This window comes from Triturus cristatus, chromosome 1_2 (assembly GCF_964204655.1).
Source record: "Triturus cristatus chromosome 1_2, aTriCri1.1, whole genome shotgun sequence".
Classification (NCBI taxonomy): domain Eukaryota; kingdom Metazoa; phylum Chordata; class Amphibia; order Caudata; family Salamandridae; genus Triturus; species Triturus cristatus.
The window spans coordinates 830,178,587-830,201,329 of NC_140580.1; the positions used below are offsets into that span (position 1 = coordinate 830,178,587).

Consider the following 22,743-nt stretch of genomic DNA (forward strand, 5'->3'; position numbering starts at 1 on the left):
GGGGAACAGCCCTATCCTATGGCATTTTCCCATGGCAATTCGTTGTTAAGGCCGCATTGGAATGTGTTCAGAACAAAAATCCAGAACACTTCCCTTTTCTTGCGTATCTTGTCGCCACCATTGTTCTCAGAAATGTGAATTTTTTCTAGAATTCTCCATTTGATTTCTTCTGGTTTGTGTCCTGCATCCATATAATGTTTAACCAAAGGTGCAGACAATTTTTCATTGCGGATGGCAGAGCGGTGTTCAGCTATGCGGATGTGGGCTGCTCTAGATGTTTCACCGACATAGCCCAGATTGCAAGGACATAAAATGAGATAAATCACATTCTGTGTCTTGCAATTCCATAGTTGCGACGCTTGAATCTTGTAGTTGGTATGTATTAAGGTTTCACCTTCTGAAACCTGAGCGCATGATTTACATGCGGAGCATCTCACGGTGCCTTTGACCGGTTTCTTGCCATCAATGGTTTTTTGGATGAAAGGGGTGTTTGACTTAAACCTAGAATGCACGATCATGTCCTTAAGATTTTTATTTCTTCGGTGTGCAAATAAGGGTTTAGCAATTTTCTTATCTGTTTCAGGGTGGCTATTTAAAATATGCCAGTTGGCGTTTATTATTTGTTTCACGGTGGCATTTAGAGTGGAATGTCTCGTGATACAGACTAGTTGATCTTTCTTTTTGCGTGTGTTATTTGTAAGCAGATGGTCTCTATCAAAGAAGCGTGCTCGTTTATAAGATTCTCTGATTAGTCTCCGCGGATACCCACGGAGTAGGAATTTTTCTTTCATTTTTTCTGCTTGGATGTCAAAATCTGCCAGGTTAGTGCAATTGCGGCGAACTCTGAGGAATTGTGAGAAGGGAATGCTATCTTTTTGGGACCGTGGATGGAAACTATTAAAATGGAGAAGAGTGTTTTTTGCTGTTGGTTTGGTGAATAATTCAACTTCTAATATACCAGATTTATGTTTTATTAGAATATCTAAAAATTCTACCTGTTGTGTACTAGTGTGAGCTGTGAATTTGAGATTTGAGTCTGTTAGGTTTATCCATAGAAGAAATTCCTCAAGGGTAGCTTCCCCATCGGTCCAGATCAGAAAGATGTCGTCAATGTATCTGGACCAATGGGAAACAGACTCAAAAAATGGAGCCACTTCATTGTAAATGAACTTCTTCTCGAATAGGGCCATATAGATGTTGGCTATCGTGGGAGCAACTGAAGCTCCCATACTGACTCCTTTCGTTTGGTGATATAGTTGTTGATCAAATTCAAATACATTTTCTGTCAAGACGGTCTGCAAGCATTTTGTGAGGAAAGGCTTAGAGCAAGGGATGTTGTATTCATCAATAAACCAGAGAACCGATTCCAACGCTTCTTTTTGGGGGATATTACTATATAAGGATTCTACATCCAAAGTTACTAGGATATCAGTGGCTGGATTAAAATGGAGGTTCTCTACTTTATTGATAATGTCACAAGTATCTTGCACGAATGAAGGAGTTTGGCAGACAAATGGTCTGATTTTGTGATCTAGAAATTTTGATATTGGTTCAGTGACCGAACCAATAGTGGACACAATGGGTCTATATGGGGGGTCGTAAATGTTTTTATGTGTTTTTGGGACCCCATAGATGCAAGGAGTTTTTTTGTCTGAGGAGTTTAAAAAATCGAATTCTTTTTTGCTAATATGGCCAGCTTCTAGGGCGGCCATTGTGTATGTTAATATCTCTTGGCTTACTTTCGTCATTGGATTGGATGTTATTTTTTTGTAAAATTTGTGGTCATTAAGCATGGCTTGCATCTTTGATTTATAGTTGTCAGTGTCAGTGATCACAATTCCCCCTCCTTTGTCACAACTTTTTACAACAATATCCTTATTATTTGCTAATGCTTTTAGAGAAAGGAATTCTTCTTTGTTCAAATTGTATAGTGGTTTAGGGATGAAGCGAGTGGCTTGATCTAGTCTTTTTAAAACTACATGTTCAAAGATAGCGACTTCAGGGCCAATTTGGTCTAAAGACGGAAGAAAGGTAGAGGGTAGTGATAGTTCTTTTACGGTATTTAAATATTCGGAGGGACCTTTTTCTTCATTAAAGAACTTCTTCAACCTAATCTTTCGAAAAAACGAAAAAATATCTTTGTAGAGTTCAAATTTGTTGACAAAAGCGTGGGGAACGAAGGAGAGTCCCTTTGATAATACCGTATTGGTTGTAGGATCTAATGTGTGGGATGATAAGTTAAAGATAGGAATGGTTTCTTTTATCTCCAGTATTGTTTGTTGCGAGTCTCTAGAAATGGTTGAGGGTCTGCTTGGTGATGGTAATTCTGGTATGTCTCTCTGGACTGTGGTTGGAATCTGACTCTCTGGCGTCCCCTGTTGTTCCCGCGCTGTCCCAAAAAAGGCTTGCGTGTGGTTTGATTAGAGGGATTGTATCTACCATCTGACTCATAATAGTTTGGATTATTTTCTCCTTCTGAGTCAGTCGTGTCAGAGAAAGTCCTAACTTTTTGGCTTTTGGAGGTGTTCTCATTTATGTATTGATTGGATTTATAAAAATGCTCTCCAAGATATGGGTAGGTTCTCTCTATAGAGTAAAACCGTTTATCTTTTGTTAGTTTCTCTGTTTTACGTTTATTTAGATACTCGGCAAAGGATGCTAACTCTTTTTCAGATTCCTCCAATTTCTTTTTTCATTAACAGTTTTTCTAACATTTTCAGTTTTATATCACTTGACTTAATGCCGTCTCCACCTCCTGCCAGGAAATCACACCAGAGAAGGTAGAGCTGGTTCTGGCTGGGCACAGACACCCTCTGCCTAAAAGATCAAAGGATTTATGGATACAAATACTGGGGCCCAGACCCCTGAACTTTAGAACTCATCTGGATCAAGAAGACTACCAAGAAGTAGAGCCGGAGAAGCTGTGAGGAGGAACGACTGCTTTGCTGGGTGCTTTGCTGGGCTGACATGCAATGGCTGCTTCTGTCTTGGGCAGTGAAAGGCCTGGACTGGACTTTCTGCAACCTAATTTGTGAGTCTCTCCAAGGGCTTGAGGTAGAGCTTGCCCTCTGTTCACGAAGTCTCAGGAACAGCAAAGACTTCAAGCTCTCTGCCCGCAGTACTGGCTACTGTGTTTTTTGTGCTGTAACAGAGGAGAAGCAACTGAACGACGTTTACGACGCCGCTGCCGACTCTGTGTCCTGACGGCACCGCAGAGGGCACCGCTGCAACGCCGCACCGTGACCCTGGTCTCACCGATGACACCTGCTGACGCTGCCATCGAGCCGCTGCTCACACCGTGACATGTGGGCACCGCACTCCGCACCGCTTCACGCCGAAGCCTGGGCACCGCAGAGAGCACCGCCGCAACGCCGCACCGTGACCCTAGTCTCACCAATGATGCCTGCTGATGCCGCCACTGAGCCGTTGCTCGCATCGCGACCTGTGGGCATCGCACTCCGCACCTCCCCGCTTTACGACGACGCCTTGGCCTCCCCGGCCAAGCCGCTCCACACCGAAATTGACGCCGCTGCTTACACCGTGGTTTGAGGGCATCGCTCGTAAAGTTACACAATGCACCGCCCTCATCCCGCACCGCAGCCTTGGCCTACCGATGCCAGCGCCATCGACTACCGCTCGTCAGCCGATCACAGCGCTTCAGCAACCGTGACCTGCCAGCACTGTGATGAGCCCCTCCTGCATCTCGCACCGCGGCCCTGGTCCCACTGACAACACCATCTGATGCCGCCACAGAGCCGCTGCTCGCACAGCGACCTAAGGCCACCGCACGCCGCACCGCTGCACTTCGCACCACGGCACACGATGCCTGCCGATGCCAGAGCTCCTGATTCCAACAGAAAGGAGCTCGACCTGCAACGCGAGTGACTTCAGGGGCCTCGACGCCCTGCATTTCTAACAGGTACTGTTTGCGGATCTTTCCGACACCGTAGCAGGTCTGTGACGCCGCGACCAGCCTGTACTGTTTGGATTTGTTACTCACGATGCCGCGATAGCCCCGGACGGAGCTATCAACACCAAGGAACTGTTTTAAAGCTTATTTTGGCAACTGTAGATTTTTTAGTATTGTATTGTGGATTTTTATCGGTTTTGGCGTTGTCTTAAAGTATATAAAAATATTGGCTATTTTTTCTAAACTGGTGTGGTGTCCTTTTGTAATGCTTACACTGTATTACTGTTGGTTATGTGCAAATGCTTTACACACTGCTTCTTAGATAAGCCTGACTGCTCATGCCAAGCTACCAAGGGGGTGAGCAGGGGTTGTTTTAGGAGTGTAACTCCCTTATCCTGACTAGGAAGAAGGGTCCCTATTTGGACAAAGGTGCAAGCCCTTGCCAACTAGAGACCCCCATTTCTAACAGTGTGGTTACAATGGAGTCAACAAATAACTTTGACAAGATACCTGGTTAAAGTAAGACATGCAGAAAGGGGTTGGGGTTGCCAGGAAATCTGCTATACATTGGGTTTGTCAGGGATTCCGCTATACATTAAAGTTGACACAGTTTCAGTGCTTTGAAAATAAACCACACAGAGAAGCATTTTATAATGTCAAAAACTTTACCCAAAGCCAGATTTTTTAACTTTGACAAAAATGTTTATTAATCTCCATTTCCCAAATCAATTTTCCTTTGCTTTTATTGGGAAAACAGAACGTGTCAACCAATTTAGTTCAAAATCCAGAACTTCCTATTATGGTCTCAAGTGGAATCATGTCTTTTAATCAATTTCAAACTCATCCAAGAAATCCAAAGAATTGTGTAATCATCAAGCAATGTTACCACCGGGTCCACTTTTCATTGAGAAAGCAAATGTTTCATTCCTGTAGATGCTGATGACACCGAGGTAATTTTTAAACTGGATAAAACCATTTTGGAAATTTGATATCTGATCAAAGAGTGTTAGCCAACAGTCTCGTACAGGCTAAACAGCTGATTCTTGATACTCAATACTTCTAAAACAGAGATTTGCTGCGCTGCCCCAATTCTCCATGGACCTCTGTTTTGTTTGGGCACCCCGCTGGGCACCGCTCCAGCACAGACAAAAGTTTTGGAATAGTCAATAAAGTATGGGGGGATATGAGTAAAGGAATGGGCAGGGATGATAAGGGGCATTCTGATGGAGGAATACATGCAAACATCACATTCTGAAACCTTGTACCTCAGAATGATGATACTGACCTGCAGCAATATCAAGTCACAGTGTCGACTACCACTATACCATCAAGGCGAGTATATAAAGGGATGTATGGATGCACTATTCTTAACCCCGCATCGGTTTTCTCAGCGTAATCACATAAAGCTGTCTCAGGCAGAGTATTCGACCATGTCATTGTGAATAAACCGATGATTTGCCCAGTACGTTCAAACTTTCATCTTTCTTTTTTTTGATTTCAAAATGCTTTATTGATTTTCACAGAATGAAACAGAAAGTCAGTAACACGGTTAGCATAAGGTATGTTAGGCAAGGTTATACAACTGTAATCATGAGGTAAGAGTATTCTGCCTAGTTGGGTAGATGCGGCTAACCCCAGTATACTGTAGTAGAGAGAAGACAAGGCAGACGATAGAGGGAAACAAAGGAGAGAAAAAGAAGAAGGGCAAGGAGAGCGACGAATAGTCTGGCTAGGACAAACTTTAATTTTTCTCTTGATGCTTTTACATTCTCCGTAGGTTCAAAATGGCACCGTGAGGCATATGTGACTAGTCTGGCACTCACCCCTGCGCTCCTAAAACCAACCACCTGAGCAGGTCTGGAGGTTGGAAAATCATCTACAGCTCTGCAAAGCCCCGAAGACCTGTCTCTTAGACAGTTCATAACACCCAATAGACACCCAAAGGCGTTCTGACCTCAGTATCCTCAACAAAACCCAGATGTCGCATGAGTAGAGGCTGTTCCGCATGGAAGCATCACTTCCACGCACTTTTAGCAACATTCAGTCAAACAGTGGCGCTGTGGCGAGAGAGTGGGGGCCGGTGACATGGAAAGGTGCACACACTTTCAAGACCTGCTCTTGTAGGAACATAGTAGTTATTGTGGTAACACAAACAGCAAGGCCAGCGGCGTATCTTGGTCATTAAGATTGTGGGGGTGTGAGCTTCAGATTTCCAGAGAAGCAAATTAGCATATAATGTTAAAATAGATTATATGACCAGCAGGGTGCATGAGAGGGGCCTAGGGGGCAGTGGAACGGAGAGGAATGTGGATTGGATTAATAGGGACACTAAGTGAAAGAAAACACAATATTTTGCAAAATAGCCAAAATGTTGAAGGAATTTCAGAACAGAGGGAGGCTCTTTTCCTCTGTTCTGAAATTCCTTTAAAATGTTGGTTATTTTGCAAAACATTGGTGCTTTTTTGTCTGTTTACCTGTAAAAATTCCGAATGAAATCCGACAGACACCTCAGCATACCCCACTGATAGTACCAGTACACAACTATTTATCAATATCAGGAACTACATTTATTAGGGGGTACGTGTAACGCCCCCCTCCGAAGCTACGCCCCTGAGCAAGGGTACTGAATTTGAAGTAGAAACAAAAGTACTAGTTTCCTTTCAATTGACCTGTGATACATTTTGTATCATTTTATCCGGCACTCATTTGCATCACACCTTGTATTTTTACAGAACTGTACACATGATTACATGTTACCACAGTTCACACCTAAAATACACGCGCAGGTACCCGTGGCCACGATTGGAAATTAAAAAGAGCTTCGATCTCTAAAAAATGTAAATAGATTTTTCCTCACAATTGGAAAAACGACCGCCAAGGTCAAAGTCGCCATATTTAACGCTACCCTTCAGTGAAGGGTGCCACAGTCAACAACAGACTGTGTACAAGACACAGTGTGCTCCGCACAGCATCTTGCCAGATGTTCTCGGCGCTCAACAATGAAACACAGCTAAAATGGCGGCGGGGTGGCTTCAGGGCATCGCCAGCCCACCGCACACCACATGCTAGGAACAGGCCGCCAAGTCAGCTGCTATGAAGTATAAAATAAAGGCAGAGAACAACAGCAAATAAACTGCCTGTCACTTATTATCTTCCAGCAACAAAACACCAAAGCGAAGCATAAGTTGATGATATATTTGCAACAGACACGTTGGAGGGGCTTCAAAGCATCCTGGACTTTAACTGCCCACATGAACCAGCTGCCGCATAAGTGCATAATCGGGTGTTTTCTTGCATTCTTTTACATTCACTGGGTACTTTGTTGATGCCCAGCAGATGAATTCTGCACTTGTTCTGATTCGCCATAATTCACTCCGCCAGTGGACACGGGCATGAAAATAAAATGTTTGTGGTATAGAATTGAACTGCATGAAGCAATTTCCTCTTTTAGTTTTCAGTATTAAATCAAGTTTATGCAGCGATTTCAGTAATTGTTCCATTGTTCCACCAGTTGATGTATGGAGCAATTGTTTTTGGCAGCTTAGAAAGTACAGTTGTTTGTCATCCTGCTCTGTGGTTGGACAGAGCACTGCTCAGGGCTGTAGATCTACGGCGCATGGGGGTTGCTTGCTGTGACTCCTTTATTTCATATAATATATTGTGTTAGTTTTAGTAGAACTGATATTTAACATGACGTATAGACAAAGGGAACACTGTGTGCAGATATATTCAGAGAAGGAAACATATCTCCCACAGGGGCTTTAATTGGGCCGGGTCCTGCAGGTGCTGAGACGGTCCCTGTTGAGCTCTCCATTTTTGCTCTCTACCCACAGGGTGGGATAAAACTTTACTCTGCAGCAGTACCACCCTTCACTGCCTTTGATGTAACTTCAAAGACACTTGATATAGCTCTTTCAGTCTCATCATTTTAGAACTGACACATTTTTTCAATATTCTATACATCGAAGCCATAGTTGTTGATCATTAATCTTATGCAACTAACAACCATTGACAAAGCTAATAGTCCTGGCTTGTTGTAGGTATAATGCTACTTCTTGTATTATACATCTGGGTGTCATGCATTAACAGAAGCAGTAAAATACAAGTGGGGCGGAACACTATGCTAATAGCAGATTTTTAGCCTACATGCTTTTTTTAGCTACGCCTTTATTTACTTCAGCCACGCCCCTTTGAGAGACCCCCCCCCCCCCACTTTTTTCTTCCCACTTAAAGCCCTGCCTCCCAGAACGGAAAGAACAGGAAGGAAGAAACCATTGTCAACTAACAAAATAATGTTCTGAAGCGCAACATGTAAGTATAGGGATATTCATAGTCTGAGCACTCCCTATAAAGCAAGAGAGGGCAATGCATAATAATGATCCGACCCACTAACATTAAGTGGTATAGTGTTGTCAGAAGGATGGGCCTGATTCACAGAGGACCTCTGCACTCGTGGCGGATGCCCTGCCATAGTGGGGGAGTCTCTGCACTAGGAGCGGGATCACCATAGTTGAGAATTCTCACTGCGGAGATTCCGCCCCATGTGCGGAGATTCCCCTAGGACGGTGGAGCATCCGCCACGAGTGCGGAGCCCCATTGTGAATCAGGCCCGATGTTTCTAGCTGCATGGGAGGGAAGCTTGGCAGAAAAGAAGCTGCCACAGCAAGGAACACTTGCCCAGGCTTCTTTGAAACAGCCATCTACCCACGTGTGACTTCACCGATCTCACAAAAGACTGCCACTTTGGGATCCTTGGGAACTTTTATGTGCATGCTTCTCTGAGAGAAAAAATTGCCTTATACTAATACCTGTTGAGACATTGGTGTTTGCTAAACATCAAACGAACACATTCCCTTTTCAGCCCAATGACAAGACAGAACAATGATTCTGAATTAATGTAATCTAAAGAGGTCTTACGCAATAACACATTAGCAATACATATGTAAATAAACACAAAACAATATATATTGTGAAAAAGTATAACCGACTATGTAATCATAAAAACATTTTATTCAGATATCTGTATGTTAAAAAGACATCATAAGCACAAATTTAAAAAGCCTGTAAATGATCTCATGGGAGACCGAAATGTTAATACATCAGTGACAGAAACAAGCAAATTGAAACAATTTTAATTGATAAAATAATAAAACTGAAATTCTGAGGAAACTGTCAACATCAAATTTATAGTGTGCCCGGATCCTGTAAATAGAGTGGGCCTTTACTCTAGCAACCCGAACGGTGTTGCCATGTATGTGTCCTGTTTATTCAATCTGCAGGTAGCACCGTTGCGTCATTCTTTTGAAGACGATGTATACTTATAACTATTCCAATATTATATAGTCGTCACACAACGTGATCTGATTCCAGAAACATGCACACTCTAAATTTGATTTGAAGAGTATTTAATTCAAGAAATATCCTCAGGGTAAACACCTTGAGATTTGGCGATTGACAGCAGGAGACAACTAGAATGTGTGTCTCTATTTGAATTATTAGACATAATTGGAAATATCAGTTTGTCCTGAAGAAGGTGAAGTGTCACCGAAACGCCGCGTCGACAGTTTCCTCAGAATTTCTGTTTTATTGTTTTATCAATGAAAATTGTTTCAATTTGCTTGTTTCTGTAACTGATGTATTAACATTTCGGTCTCCCATGAGATCATTTACATGTTTTTAAATTTGTGCTTATGTTGTCTTTTTAATATACAGATATCTGAATAAAATGTTTTTATGATTGCATAGTCAGTTATACTTTTTCACAATATGTATTGTTTTTGTGTTTATTTTTACATAGGTATTGCTAATGTGTTATTGTGTAAGCCCTCTTTAGATTATATTAATTCAGAATCATTGTTCTGTCTTTTCATAGGGCTGAAAAGGGAATTTGTTCATTTGATGTTTTACACACCCGTCCCTTTTCGCAAAGAACAGGGTATCTCCCTCAAAGTTGCAAATTGTTGTTTGCTATACATATTATCTACCCAGGTCTCAACCGCGTTTAGGGGTACCCTCCTGTTGTTTGTTTTTACATACTTTGGGATCCCCAGCAGGCCCATGGCCAGCCATATAACCAAGGACGTCCTCGTCAGCAGCTCAGCTGCCGTCCCAGACACAGCCATCCTCAAGCAGTGGCCCGCTATGTTCTCAGAAGAACTCAAATCCTAAAACAACAGGCTCCCACTTAACACTCTCCGAGCATGGGTGCCCTCACTTAATGGTATAAGAGCTACTGGGATTGGCGGCGGAGACATTTCCTTCAATCCTTGGGGGCCTGAAGTGGGCAGCCATGGGAGGAGCTTGAGAGAAATCAACAGGGACATGAGTGAATCAAATTCTGACAATGAGGAGTTCTGTGCTGAAAAAGACTATTGATAGTTGTTGCAGTAAAGCATATTTTTGATACACGAACTGAGTCATACTGCTACAAAGATAAATCTAGAAATATGCAAGAACAGTTGATTTGCTTATGGGTTACTTACGTCTGTTAGGAATAACTGGCGAATTTGTCTGTTTTTTTGCTTTTAAACGGTATGAATTACTCATAGAAATACTTTATATTATGATTAATTAACATCTTTACAATAAAATGCAAACAATACAATTTTTTAAAATTCCATAGAGATACCATTTTTAAAAAAATGATATCAAATTAACATTATTCACACATGCTCTATTCTGCCCATTACAGGCACCCAAACCCTTAAGTGCACTAACTTGCTGGACAGATAAAAATCAAGCAGGTTCGTACCTATAATAGGTGCAAGAAGTCACTCAATATAGTGGTCATATGCAACCAACGATTCTATAATAATTGTCCATGGCTCCAAAGAACATAATTTTAGAACCTTATAGTCAACGAAGTCTGTAGGGCGACCCAATGCAAATGCTTGAAAGAGCAGATGACCCACTGATTAGGATATAAAATGCAAAGTATGCTCTAAAGTGCAAGTAAATGAATCAACAACGTTTTCTGCGACCATCTAATTTAAATGCTTGATTCATTCCATATCCCTTAGTGCAAAAAGAAAACAGATCAAACGCAAAATGTAATCTAAAATACAAATATGGTAACAACCATCTTATACAACCATTGCATTTAACCCAAGGTGTAGAAAAATGTAAAAAGCACTGTGAGCAGCATTTCAGGACCATACAAAAGTGCATTATGCCTACATAAAAGTCCATGGGGCACATGCATCAACCATTTTTGCGAGCGCAACCGGTGCGATTCGCAAAAATCGGCCGTTTGCGCCCGCAAAAAGGGCATTTGCGATGCATGAAGGGTCAAGGCACTCGCAATTTGAGAATTCGCAATTAATTGCGAGTTCTCAAATTGCAATTGCATTTAAGGATTCGCAAATTGAGATTCCTTAAATGCAATGCATTAAAGTAGAATATTTAGCGATTTCGCTGATAGGGGGCGCAAATTACCATGAAGTTGAACTTCATGGTAATTTGCAAAAACTTTGAAAAATGCACGAAGGTGCATTTTTCAAAGTGGTAGGTTACACACACACATGTCCTTTGGACGTGTGTGCGCAACATTTGTACACAGATCGATTTCAGGGGTGCAACAGGGTGTCGTTTTGACACCCTTGCACCCTTGAAATTGCATTTTCAATTTGCGATTCTCTAATTGAGAATCGCAAATTGAGAACGTCCACCCATTCATTCCTATGGGCCTCTAGGCCCATAAAAATGAATGGAGAGGTATTCCTTAATTGCGACTCGCAATTTGCGACTCGCAATTAAGAAATATTTAGAAATCGCTATTTTGTAAGCGATTTCTACATGCATAGGCTTTTGCGATTCCTTATTAGCGAATCCTTATTTTTCGCTAATAAGGAATCGCAAATGACATTTTTGATGCATGTGCTAGCTAGTAGGCAATATATACGTGCTGGTACAAAGTTTTGTATGACTACCTATTGCAAGTACTTGATTAAATCCGTATGACACACAGTGCCTCCAATTGTTGTCTTGTGTGTGTTGTGGCTTGTGTGTCTGCCATATACGACTAGTTCTTTCCTGGGGTTCTGGCAAGGAATATACAGCCGAAGGGGGTCAGATATTAAATTCCCTTAGCCGGTCCCCTACTATGGAGTAATATTTAGCCTTTCTAGCTAATTCCATTGGAACATCACATATGTAGACATAAGTAACCGCTTCGCTACAAGATCTTAGCCCATGTTTCAGGAACAGGGGTCTCAGCGCGGTGCAACAACATAATAGTCGGCTCAGCGATTCAGTAACATATGTGCGCAAACGCCACAGCTGCTGACCCCGACTTTATGATTTCCAATGCACACTTGAGTCCCATAATTGGTAGTGCCAAGAGTGACGTGTATAGTTTCATCTTAAGGGCAGTCCTGCCCAATAGGGCCTTCAAATATGGCTTGTGAACTGCTGCCTCGTACGATTGAAGCAAGCCCAGGGACCCCAGAGTGTACCTTACGTCTTGCACGTCAAGCACTCTAGGCAGTTGCCTTCATTGTGTTTTTAAAATGTAATTCCGTTGATGTTGTTATACCACCGTATGTTTTATGAGTCCAAAATGCAAGTGGTCTGCAAGTATAAACAGTAGTGCTTTTCAGTGAATTTCTACGTTTTTATTTACTTAAGTTAAAATGTTCCTACCTTTCTCACGATTAACCACTTTAACCATTGTTTTTTTGGGTGAAGAGATAGATAGACAGACAGACAGACAGTCAGACAGACAGACAGACAGACAGACAGGCAGGCAGGCAGGCAGGCAGGCAGGCAGGCAGGCAGGCAGGCAGGCAGGCAGACAGACAGACAGACAGACAGACAGGCAGGCAGGCAGGCAGGCAGGCAGACAGGCAGGCAGGCAGGCAGACAGACAGACAGACAGACAGACAGAGATAGATAGATAGATAGATAGATAGATAGATAGATAGATAGATAGATAGATAGATAGATAGATAGATAGATAGATAGATAGATAGATAGATAGATGAAAAAGTCACTGTCCTTTCACTGCATGTGCAGTTGTAAAGTGTACCTCTAACTATGTACTCAATGTGGACTATTACAATGTTGCCTGTAATATTTCTATGTACATTCAAGATATATTTGCTGTTGCAGTTACTCAATACAGCCGCACTGCACCATATGAGATGCAGTAAATAGAGGTCGTGACATTGAAATGTGAAACTTGGTTTTAATGATTTTATTTTTGTCTTAATGTAATTTGTAATAATTTGCTGGAAGTTCTTTCAAATGCAGAAATATGTCTATTGGTATATACATTTACAGGTAAAGTAAAGGCTAACTTTAGCGATGAAAATGGGCAATTGTTAGGTCGAGTCTACCAGCGAGAGTAGCTCCATCAGAATGCATGTGTTCTCCAGCTCTCTCCCTCTTGTGTTTCACCCACCCCTGCAAAATACCTTCCCCATGCTCTATGTTTGCTCTCTGCTTCGTAGCTGCTCACTATCTGTCCTGTGTACTTCTCTGTCCCATGCTCAGTGTTGCGGTCGCCCTAGTGTGCTTCTCCCCTAATCCCTATGTTGCTGTTTCGCTCATGCTCTTCATCCCTCAACTCGTGTTGCTCTCCCTTTTGCCTACCCCACTCCCACTGTTATTGTTTTTAAATACATCGATGTTTTGGAGAGCCAGGCAACAAATTGCTGCTGGGCCTCCGCAAAAGTGCTTTCGCGCACTTACAGTTTCTTATTGGCCGATCTAAGTGGTGCCCGCCATCTTCGTTCTGTCAAAAAAAAGAGCGAAAACAGACCTTGCGTCATTCTATAGGCATGACCATGAGTGGTGCCTGCCGAAGGTCTCGACCACCAAAAGTGGCCTAGTCGTTGCCCTGTTTTTTTGCTGATGTCAACAGGAAGTGAACTGGAAAGTAGATGGACGGTGGTCACATCACCGGCAGTAAAGAAAACGAGACCCTGAGAGAGATTGCAGGCCCCCGGGGGAATAATATCCACATTTGTAATATCCACATTTGTAATATCCACATTTGTAATCAAGGGTCGCAGACCAGTCTTCCCCCGGGGCACTTCGCACAGGCCGGAACGACAAGGTGGGAGGGGGGTTGCAAAGGAGGGAGTTGGGGGCGGGTTAAGGGTGGCCTATAAAGGTGTCAGGAAGAGAGGTTCTGGCCTCTTTCCTGACACCTCGCACCACCGGGTTAGGGCAAAGAAAGTTAGTCGACCCGCTCACCCTACAGGGTATAAGGAAAGGGTGTTGGTGAGGGCTTAAGCATGCCAGTTTAGGACAGGTTACAAGGCTCTAGGGTTACAAGACTTTGGAGGGGTGGTGAGTCACATAAGGGCGGAGCCACCCCTGGGGGGGAGGGGGGGAAGGTACACAGGTGACTGACGGCGGGACGCAGGATGCAAGGAGCAACAGAAGAAAGTCATGAGAGGATGTTTTAGAGGGCAGTGAATGTGAGAATGAATGTAGGGAGGAAGTTGCAGAGAGAAAGGGGAGGAGCAATACGGGTGAGACGGTTTGAGAATGGATGGGAGAATGAATTATTGTTATGATAAAAGTTATACAGTTACATTTATGTTTTGTTAATCGAATTGGATTTATGGCAACCTTGTCCTAATAAAATGGCCTTTTTACGCTTCAAGTAACAGCGTGGAGTGTAGTTATTGCGCGAAATAGGCATCAATGTTGTAACACCACTCCAGAGGGCTGTTCCATGGGGGGTATAACTAGTTTATCTACTCCAGGTTTTATTCTTTGGCATCTAGTACTTGAAGATTTGATATTCCTGACGTAAATTTGCTCCTACAAGTGGCAGTACGAAATGAAAGAATCTATCACCCAGAGAGGGTACATTTTCAGATCTTCGTAACTCAAACATAGCAGAATATTGACGGCCTGTCGGAGGGATGGGCGGAAGCAGAAGCGAGGAGGCCGTATATGTGTTATGTTGGGGTTGTTTATTGCAGTCAAGGACTCAATTGTAATGAACTCAAGAGTATCACTCTCAGTCACTTCATTATTTTGCTTCTTCTCTCCTTTCCAGGTGTTCCGGCTCTCTGGTGAGGTACCGGGTAGCGCCTCTGCTACAACTCTCCTGAGTTTCGGCGGCTCCTGCGCATCCCGTCTGGGGAACCACCACTCCTCGTACTACTCGTATGGGGATCCCTCGGTCTCGTCATCTGCTTCTCGCGATCCTCCGCTTTCTCGGGTCGTCTTTGGTTCCTCTGGGGATGTTTCCTTTGCGTCTCCTACTTCCCACGAGTCTGCTTCCTGCTTCCTCACTGGCTCCTTTTCTCCTCACCCAGGCTCTTCTGATTGGCTCCTCATTCGTCCTTCCTTTTCCTGTGGAGATGAACGACAGCCTGTCTTCACTGTTTGTGCCCTGCTCCAGCCCCTGTGGACGTCATCAGGACCAGGAAGTAACGCGGACCATAGCGGTGCGCTCACAGGTAAGTTGGAGTTTTGGGGGGAGCGGGGGCGTCCTCTCACACGGCCATCGTAAACAATGGTGCGTATTCAGAAAGGGGTAAGCCCTTTTGTGTGCCTTTGTAAATTGACCCCAAAACATCTGAAATGTGAATAATTTTGGAATATGCATACACATTAAAAATAGAAAGGAGTGTGTTCTGTTTGCACTTTTACTAACAGCGAGTTGGACATTTCATGGCTGGTTGACAAAAGTGTGCAGGAGTATGAAAAAGAGTACTCCTGTAGCACTACTTCCTGCACTCTTACCTGCCTTCATGAATCTGGTTCAAAACACCTCAAATGGGAATAATAAGGGAATAGCCACAATCCGTATCAATAGAAAGGTCCGTGCTCTCTTTGTACTTTTACTAAGAGTGAACTGGGCCTTTTGGGGCTGGTTCACAAAGGCCTGTAAGCAGTGCTTAATTTGTAAACAATTAAGTGCCAAGGCCCTTCTTGGAAGTCCACTGCAGCCTGCACCACCCATACCCTGCCGGTTCTGGCAATGACAGTACCAACATAACACCCAACTATCACACTCCTACAAGTGTGACAATTCAGACTATTTCAGGCGACACAAAGCTTTAATAATGGCGTGAGAGGCTGGTATTAATAATGTCAATGTGTATTCTCTTAATAAACACGGTTGTTGTGCTCATCTCCAAATTAAAAAGACAGCTCCACCATGTTGTATGCTGTCACTAGTACTGGTGCTGACAATTAAGTGCTGGTGCAGAGCACCGGAAACCACCGGCACAAATTAGGCACTGCCTGTAAGAGTATGTAAAAGAGTACTTCTTAAGCACTCCTTCATGTACTCATACATGCTGTTGCGAATCGAACCCGTTTCAAAGCAAAAGAAACACATTTAATTTACAAGCAGTGGTTGGGGTGCATCAGCAGTTGCTTCAATAGTAGTGAATATTTGTTGCCAATTCCTCTTTCCAGCTCTTTTTACTATCCGTAGGCCTCTAGATTGTGTAAATTGTGAAGTAGGGTGTCTTAGCAGGGCTTTCGGAATCTTCCTCCAAGCTTGAATGGAAATCTGAAAGGTGAAAGGATGTCCACCACTCAAGGCAAAGTGGAATTGTGCCGCTGGAGGGCTCCCAATGTACTAAGAAACACCCTGCTTTTCAAACTTTTCTTTGTTATTTGGTGCCAATTAGTGGCTGCACCTAGGGGCGTGACACAGGCCCTTGAAGCTCCTGTGTGCAGGGTGCCCCCCAACCCACCAAGAGGTTCCCAACCTTTCAAGGGAGGCCCCATTCAGCCAAAGGCCAATGAATATATGTGAGAGATGGGAGAGTCAGGGTCCCCTCATCACATTCAGCAGAGGGGCCCCATAATGTTGTGTTACACCACTTATTGCGCCCCAAGGCTACTGGTTTAACTCGCCTTAGGGGACCGCCAGCTCTTCCCTCATAGAATCCTTCCATTTGATTCCATTAGCTGCTTAGAACTGGTTAATAGCATCTACAGGGTTTAAAAGGTATTGTTATGTATCTGGTACAATGTTGTGTGGGTTTTTTCAGCTGGCCATATAAAGTCCAGTGTGCAAAGACCCATACGCTGCATCTCAATCCATTACAAACTATTTGAAACTCCTCATTTGGAATTTCCTCAGGAAGGCTTAATATGCATATGTGTGCATCACTGAAACACTAAGGAATCCACAGGTGAACAGTATCCAAGGTAACCAGCGTGTCGATTGCTTGAGTGACGACTCACCGGTGGAAGGGTACTTGCGCTAAGGTACACTGAACATTCCCATAGACATCTTCAGATGCACCACTGTCACAACAAAGCAGCTGCAGGAAATAGGATGATGTGCCCAAGATCACACAACAAGTATACTGGGAAGGTAGGCTATCACCCTTTTGACGTGGACACAATGCTCCAGAGTTGGATATCATGTCATTTCTGGTGCATTCAGGGAGGTGCATTCATGCTTGATATGGATTGAGTCATTTTCACGAATGTACCAAACAGCAATGTTTATAAAACGAAAACACGAGGATTGGCTCATTGTATTTCTTCTAATGTGAAGTTCTTCCTCCTAGATCCAAACAACGTGCCTGAAATAATACATCCTGCGTTCATTTTATCCACAGTGCAGAGAAAATGTGGAAAATGAAGTTAGTAAAAAAAAATGGACTGGCATTAATTATTGCAGGAAACATTGGACCACTTGAGAGCACGATGCTGAAAAATCAATAAAAATGTTTACACAATTCGAAAACTAAAATAAACTAACAATTAAGCCTTCCCATGTCAGGTACCTGTAGCTCATCTCATGATCTGCTTTTATTTGCTTGTTTGTTTCTGTTTTTAGCTTCTGCTCCCAAATCCAGGTTTACATCTATCTCAATGGGAAAAACCGCACAGAGCACTGGCTGGAGGAGCTACTCACACCTGGCGCTACTGCTGAATCCTTTGTTATAAGACATGCACAATTGTACTTATTTATGAGTTTCATATAGCGCCTAAAAGGATGCACACATACAGCTTCCATGCACTGCCTACCTCCAAGATCTTCAATGATGTCCAGGCTCGAGCTCCAGGAGAAGCGTTCCGCTGCGCCGTACCCCATCTCTGTCAGAGACGTAGGCAGTGTCTCCAGCTCATACGCGCCCCGTTTTTTCCAGTAAAGAAACATGTTGAACAAAAAGAGCGCAGGTGTATTGCTAACCAGGAAACACACTTCTTTCCTATGTTCCTTCAGTTGTTGAGTGATGCTAGCAAGAATCCTATTTTATTCCCCTTGGCGCTTGGGCCGCCGAGCTCCCAGCATGTTTCGGCTGGACTTTCAGTGGGACCGCCAGCAGACGGCCCGGCCTTGGCCTGAGAGAGTACGGTTCTGGGTAAGGGACAAGTGCAGCATTCATGCCCAGGAGGAGGCGAAGGCTGGGAAAGCCAGGAGTGCCACAATATACTGACCAATGGACTTACCAGTGGGCCAGACAAAGAGACATTCTTAAACCTCCCACAGACGCTTTCGCAGCCTCCCATTCCACAGACGGAGAAAATTAAATGGAAGACACAAACCATTTTTCAAATTTTTCTTCTCACCAAGCATGACAGAGCCGATGTGGTTTCAAAAACACAGCTTGGGAATCTAATTTATCCTAATTCAATCTATTTTATGCCCTAAATACCACAGGTTCTCAATTACAAAACATTCTACACACTGATGTTTCAAAGACAAGAGCCCCCAAGCCGAGTTTTACAAAATAGTAATTTTGCATGTTTTCCCCAATTTACAGCTTCGCAGAATGATATGTTTTCATAAGTGTGGGAATGGAATTGCACCCAGTAAACCCAAATGCTTTCAGCAAGTGGAAAAAGTATGTGGGAAAGGAACCAGAATTCAGGAGCCGCATGTCATAAAGTGCCAGCAACACTGCGACCTGCATCTTATTCCATGTTCCCACCCCAAAAAATCACAATTGCTGGTAGGTGGGCTAGTGAAACTGGCCAGAAACAGTTACACCGGGACCGGTATTGCCACTTAGGGCCTAATTTCGAGTCTGGCGGTCCGAGGACCGCTAGACTCACGGGGCGCAGCGGTGGCGGTCCAGCCAACAGTGCACCGGCAGTCTGACCGCCCTATACAACTTGGGCAGTTCGACCCCCATTGCACCACCTTAGCTGCCAGGGAACCAACGTTCCCTGGTGGTGGCGCGGCAGTCAGGGCCTCAGTATTATGAATTTTAGGACCGCCAGTGATGTCATGAAGGTCTTTCCTCCATGGAAAGGCTGGTGGTCCTGAAACACAGGGGGCCCTACAGGGTCTCCTGTTGCTCATATGCATGGGGATGCATGCAGGGGAGCTCAACATGTGGCCCCCTGTATGCATGCACCCCAATTCCTGCACAGCATGGACTTTACAGTCCAGGCCAGGCAGGAACTTTTTTTAGCGTTCCCACTGCGGTGCCCATTTTCAGAGGCACCGCCATGGGACCACCCAAAAAAAGCCTGCCAGACAGGAGGAAACTCTTAATCTGGCGAGCGGTAGGAGCACGGGTTTGGCGGTGTGGTAGCCGACCACCACTGTGGCGCTCTGCTCTCGCACTGCCAAACTCGTAATCAGGCTCTTAGTGTCAGATGCAAGCACATATAACAGATTTTAATTTATACAATTAGATCCACTGGCATTCGCAGTCTCATGTTGAAAATACTAATGTAGTAAATCCTCTAGTGCTGACAGCTTTCCATGAGTGGTCTTAAGAATGGAACAGATTTGTTGATAAACACAAACATTGTAAATTAATTTTCAGTCTTCATATGTACAATTAACATTAGTGCTAGGGGTGTATGAAGATTGTGTTACATAAGCAGAGTTGTGGAAAAATCTCCGATTATTGGCCACAGTTGTTGGAGTTTCCCATCTGCCTTTTAACTTGGCCCATGGAAACTTTCTTTCCCCATAGCGTGTAAATATTCTGCACACGGAGTACCTGAAACCTTCACACCTTTGGTGCAACGGTTTTCCTCACCTGGGATGGCTGCACGTTTTCACAGTGGGAATGGATGCGCGCAGTAGTTTCTGGCGAGAGTTCGTATGCCGCTGAAACTGGCTTCTAGCTAGCATGCTGTGAAACCGGATGTGCGCCCCGGTTCCGGACTGGCCGTAGCCGGCATCGGGCTTTTCTCTGGTGGGCTGGAGGGATTGTGGCCGGTTTTGTGGTCGTGGGGGGCGGTTTTGTCACTGTGGGCAGGTTTTGCAGCAGAGCTGCAATATCGCCCCCCTGTGATAAGTGGGAGTGGTGTTTCTTACTAGCACCCCCCGCTCCCAGGGCCGTTCGAGCAGCAATCTGCCAGGGCTGGTTGCTGTTCCCAGTCTGGCCGTGTGAGCGCCTTGTGTGCAATGTTCTCCTCTCAGATGACAGTGACACTTATATGGGAAAGGTATGGCAAATTACTCTTATGTTGGAAAAAAGCAAATGAGTTTTATCAGTGTTTTAGCTCCTTTGGTGTTTTTTGTTCGTAACGAAGGCCACTGATATAAATCGAAATTAATAATTCAGCATGTATCCGCTTTGCTGTTACATAATTTGATAGACAAGAATGGCCACCAGTCCAACCTGTGACTCAGTTGGTTTATTATTACTATCACAATTTGCAACATAACCTTTGGACCAGCAGAGGTAAATAATGTGTACTAATATACAGAATCATTTTCTCAATTAGTAGTAGTTCAGGAAAGATTAATTTCCATCCTTCTACTGGGGAGGAAAGGGCAGGATTCTAGATGCTCATTCACCTGCATGGACCCCAGTGCATATCTAACGCAAGTCTACACGGCCAGCATTCCTATCTGCACCTACACTTCTTACGAACTGATTACAAGTGGGTCGTTAACAAAGTGGTATATATTGCACCTCATAAATAACGAAAACCCGGGATACGGGTATATTATTTATCGAATGGATAAATAGCGCCTATTATGTGTTTGCAGGGAATAACTTGCAGATTTTGGTGTTTAACACGTCAAAATCCACATGGTACAATAAATACAGTATACATTTCCTCTGTTAAATTTCAGCAGGTATATAACGCATTTGATAATTATCAGAAGTAATAAATACATTCCAACTCGTAATTCCAACCTGTGCTCAAACTGGTGTTCACACATAGGTTGGAATACACCAACCCACTCATAATCAGCCTTATTAGTACTCTTAAGCCTTTAACTAAGGACCTTATTTAGAGATTGTCGGGCAGGGTATATTGTCACAAAGAAACGGAGTACCCTGGCCCTCTAAATCCTTGGTCTGTCCACCTCATTTAGAGACGGGGGACCTTAAATAGTCTGTAGAGGAAGCGTCATCATCAGAATTCTTCCTCCGATTGTCTGACGGAGTAGGGGCATTGGAGGAACGGCATGACACATCCACTCTATTTAGGTGGACAAACCTGATGTTGAGGGACAGGAAAAAAAACAAAATGACACCCCCTCATCGAGGAAGAAAACTCCCAGTGTGTGTGGCCATTAGTTTTTGCTTTTTTAAAACAAACTCATACTTTGAAAAAAAACCTTTTGAAGAGTTTGACGGCCAGAAATCTAACGTTTCCTACATTGACAGGAGCTGCCATAAGCAGTTTGATTATATTATGGGTTACAGGTGTGAACGGCCCAGCACTAGGCTACTACCCACTGTATCAGTAACCCAATAAACAGATATGCTGCAAGGAAACATATAAACACATAAGTGGGGAGCCATTATCAACTAGCTACATATTAACTCGTACATCTTCACTCTTTCTTTTAATGAGAATCAATTTTCTTTTAAAGTCCTCTTTCAAAAAACCTTTTTACTTGTTATACCAGTACATTTCATCTAAAATATATTTACAGTGCTAACTTTTTAATCACATTTAAAACAAAGTACCAGTACCATGAATAATTTGTGATACTCTGATAAGTCACCGCCAACACGTGTTTCGCCTCTCACCAACAACTTCTTCAGGGCTCATGTGAGGGAAGTGAAGGGAAAAATAATTAGTGGGTTAAAAAACATAAGATGCTTTCAAGTAGGTCTCTTAATCAAAGAATGATAGATTGTGTAGATGTGTCTTTTATCCTCGATGAACTGCTGTCATAATACTTCCTGAATAGATGATCTTTCAGCGCAAAATACCTGCCAGTTCCATATAATTATATCACATTATATGACAGTTATTTTGCGCTAAATTTGGTGGGCGGAGGTCCCTCAGGATGGAGGAGGGAACGTCCTCCACCACCCGCTGGGGCAATAAGTTTGCCAGTTGAGATTACCTATTTCAACCCCAGTTGAAATTCCCTTGTATTTCAAGTTTATTCTGCTTCCACATTTGTGCTCACCTTGTTTACACAGCCCAGTGGTAGGTCAATTCCAATGGTAATGTTCACTGACACTTCTAAATTGAGATTTTTCACCCACAATGTTTCTTATATATATTTATTGTTTGTGCGCCTGCCTGATGGGTCACAGTTGAGGGAGTCCATCAAGTTGCCAAATTCATGCTACTGCTAGATTTCTCAAAGGAGTGATGTGCTGTACCACTTTCTCATTTGTTCCTAATATCTCAAACATTAGGGCTCTCTGGTTCCCCCCAACCGCTCTGCTGTATTGCTCCCCACCCCTAAAAGCTTGTCTGTAAAAGCACAGCAACAGGGATATTTTTGTTGGGATATGGCCGAAGAGCAGACTTTAAGGGTTGTGTTTGTTTTATCTCCTGGATTCCACATAATGCATGAAAACACAAGCTATGGCACACAACGTCATTCATGGCACTGGGAGAAGGGCCACCTACTGCATTCATTCAGTGGTGTCTGAGGTCACAAAGTGTACCTAGCAGGACAGCTTCCCCTGGAGGCCTATACATCTGCTCCCTAGGCTACTACAGAGGAC

General features: G+C 43.6%; 1 protein-coding gene across 2 annotated transcripts in view; it reads right to left on the bottom strand.

Annotated features, from left to right (window-relative positions):
- Positions 1-22,743, bottom strand: part of PLEKHG5 (pleckstrin homology and RhoGEF domain containing G5) — a 1,098,541-nt gene that overhangs the window by 945,413 nt on the left and 130,385 nt on the right. The window contains exon 1 of one of the 2 annotated variants that reach the window (XM_085608896.1): positions 17,873-18,160. The exons of the other annotated variant lie outside the window; for it this stretch is intronic. Coding sequence (XP_085465022.1) covers positions 17,873-18,005 — 133 coding nt within the window. The 5' untranslated portion in view covers positions 18,006-18,160. Of the gene's footprint in view, positions 1-17,872; positions 18,161-22,743 lie in introns of those variants that run through there. 2 annotated transcript variants of the gene reach the window in all.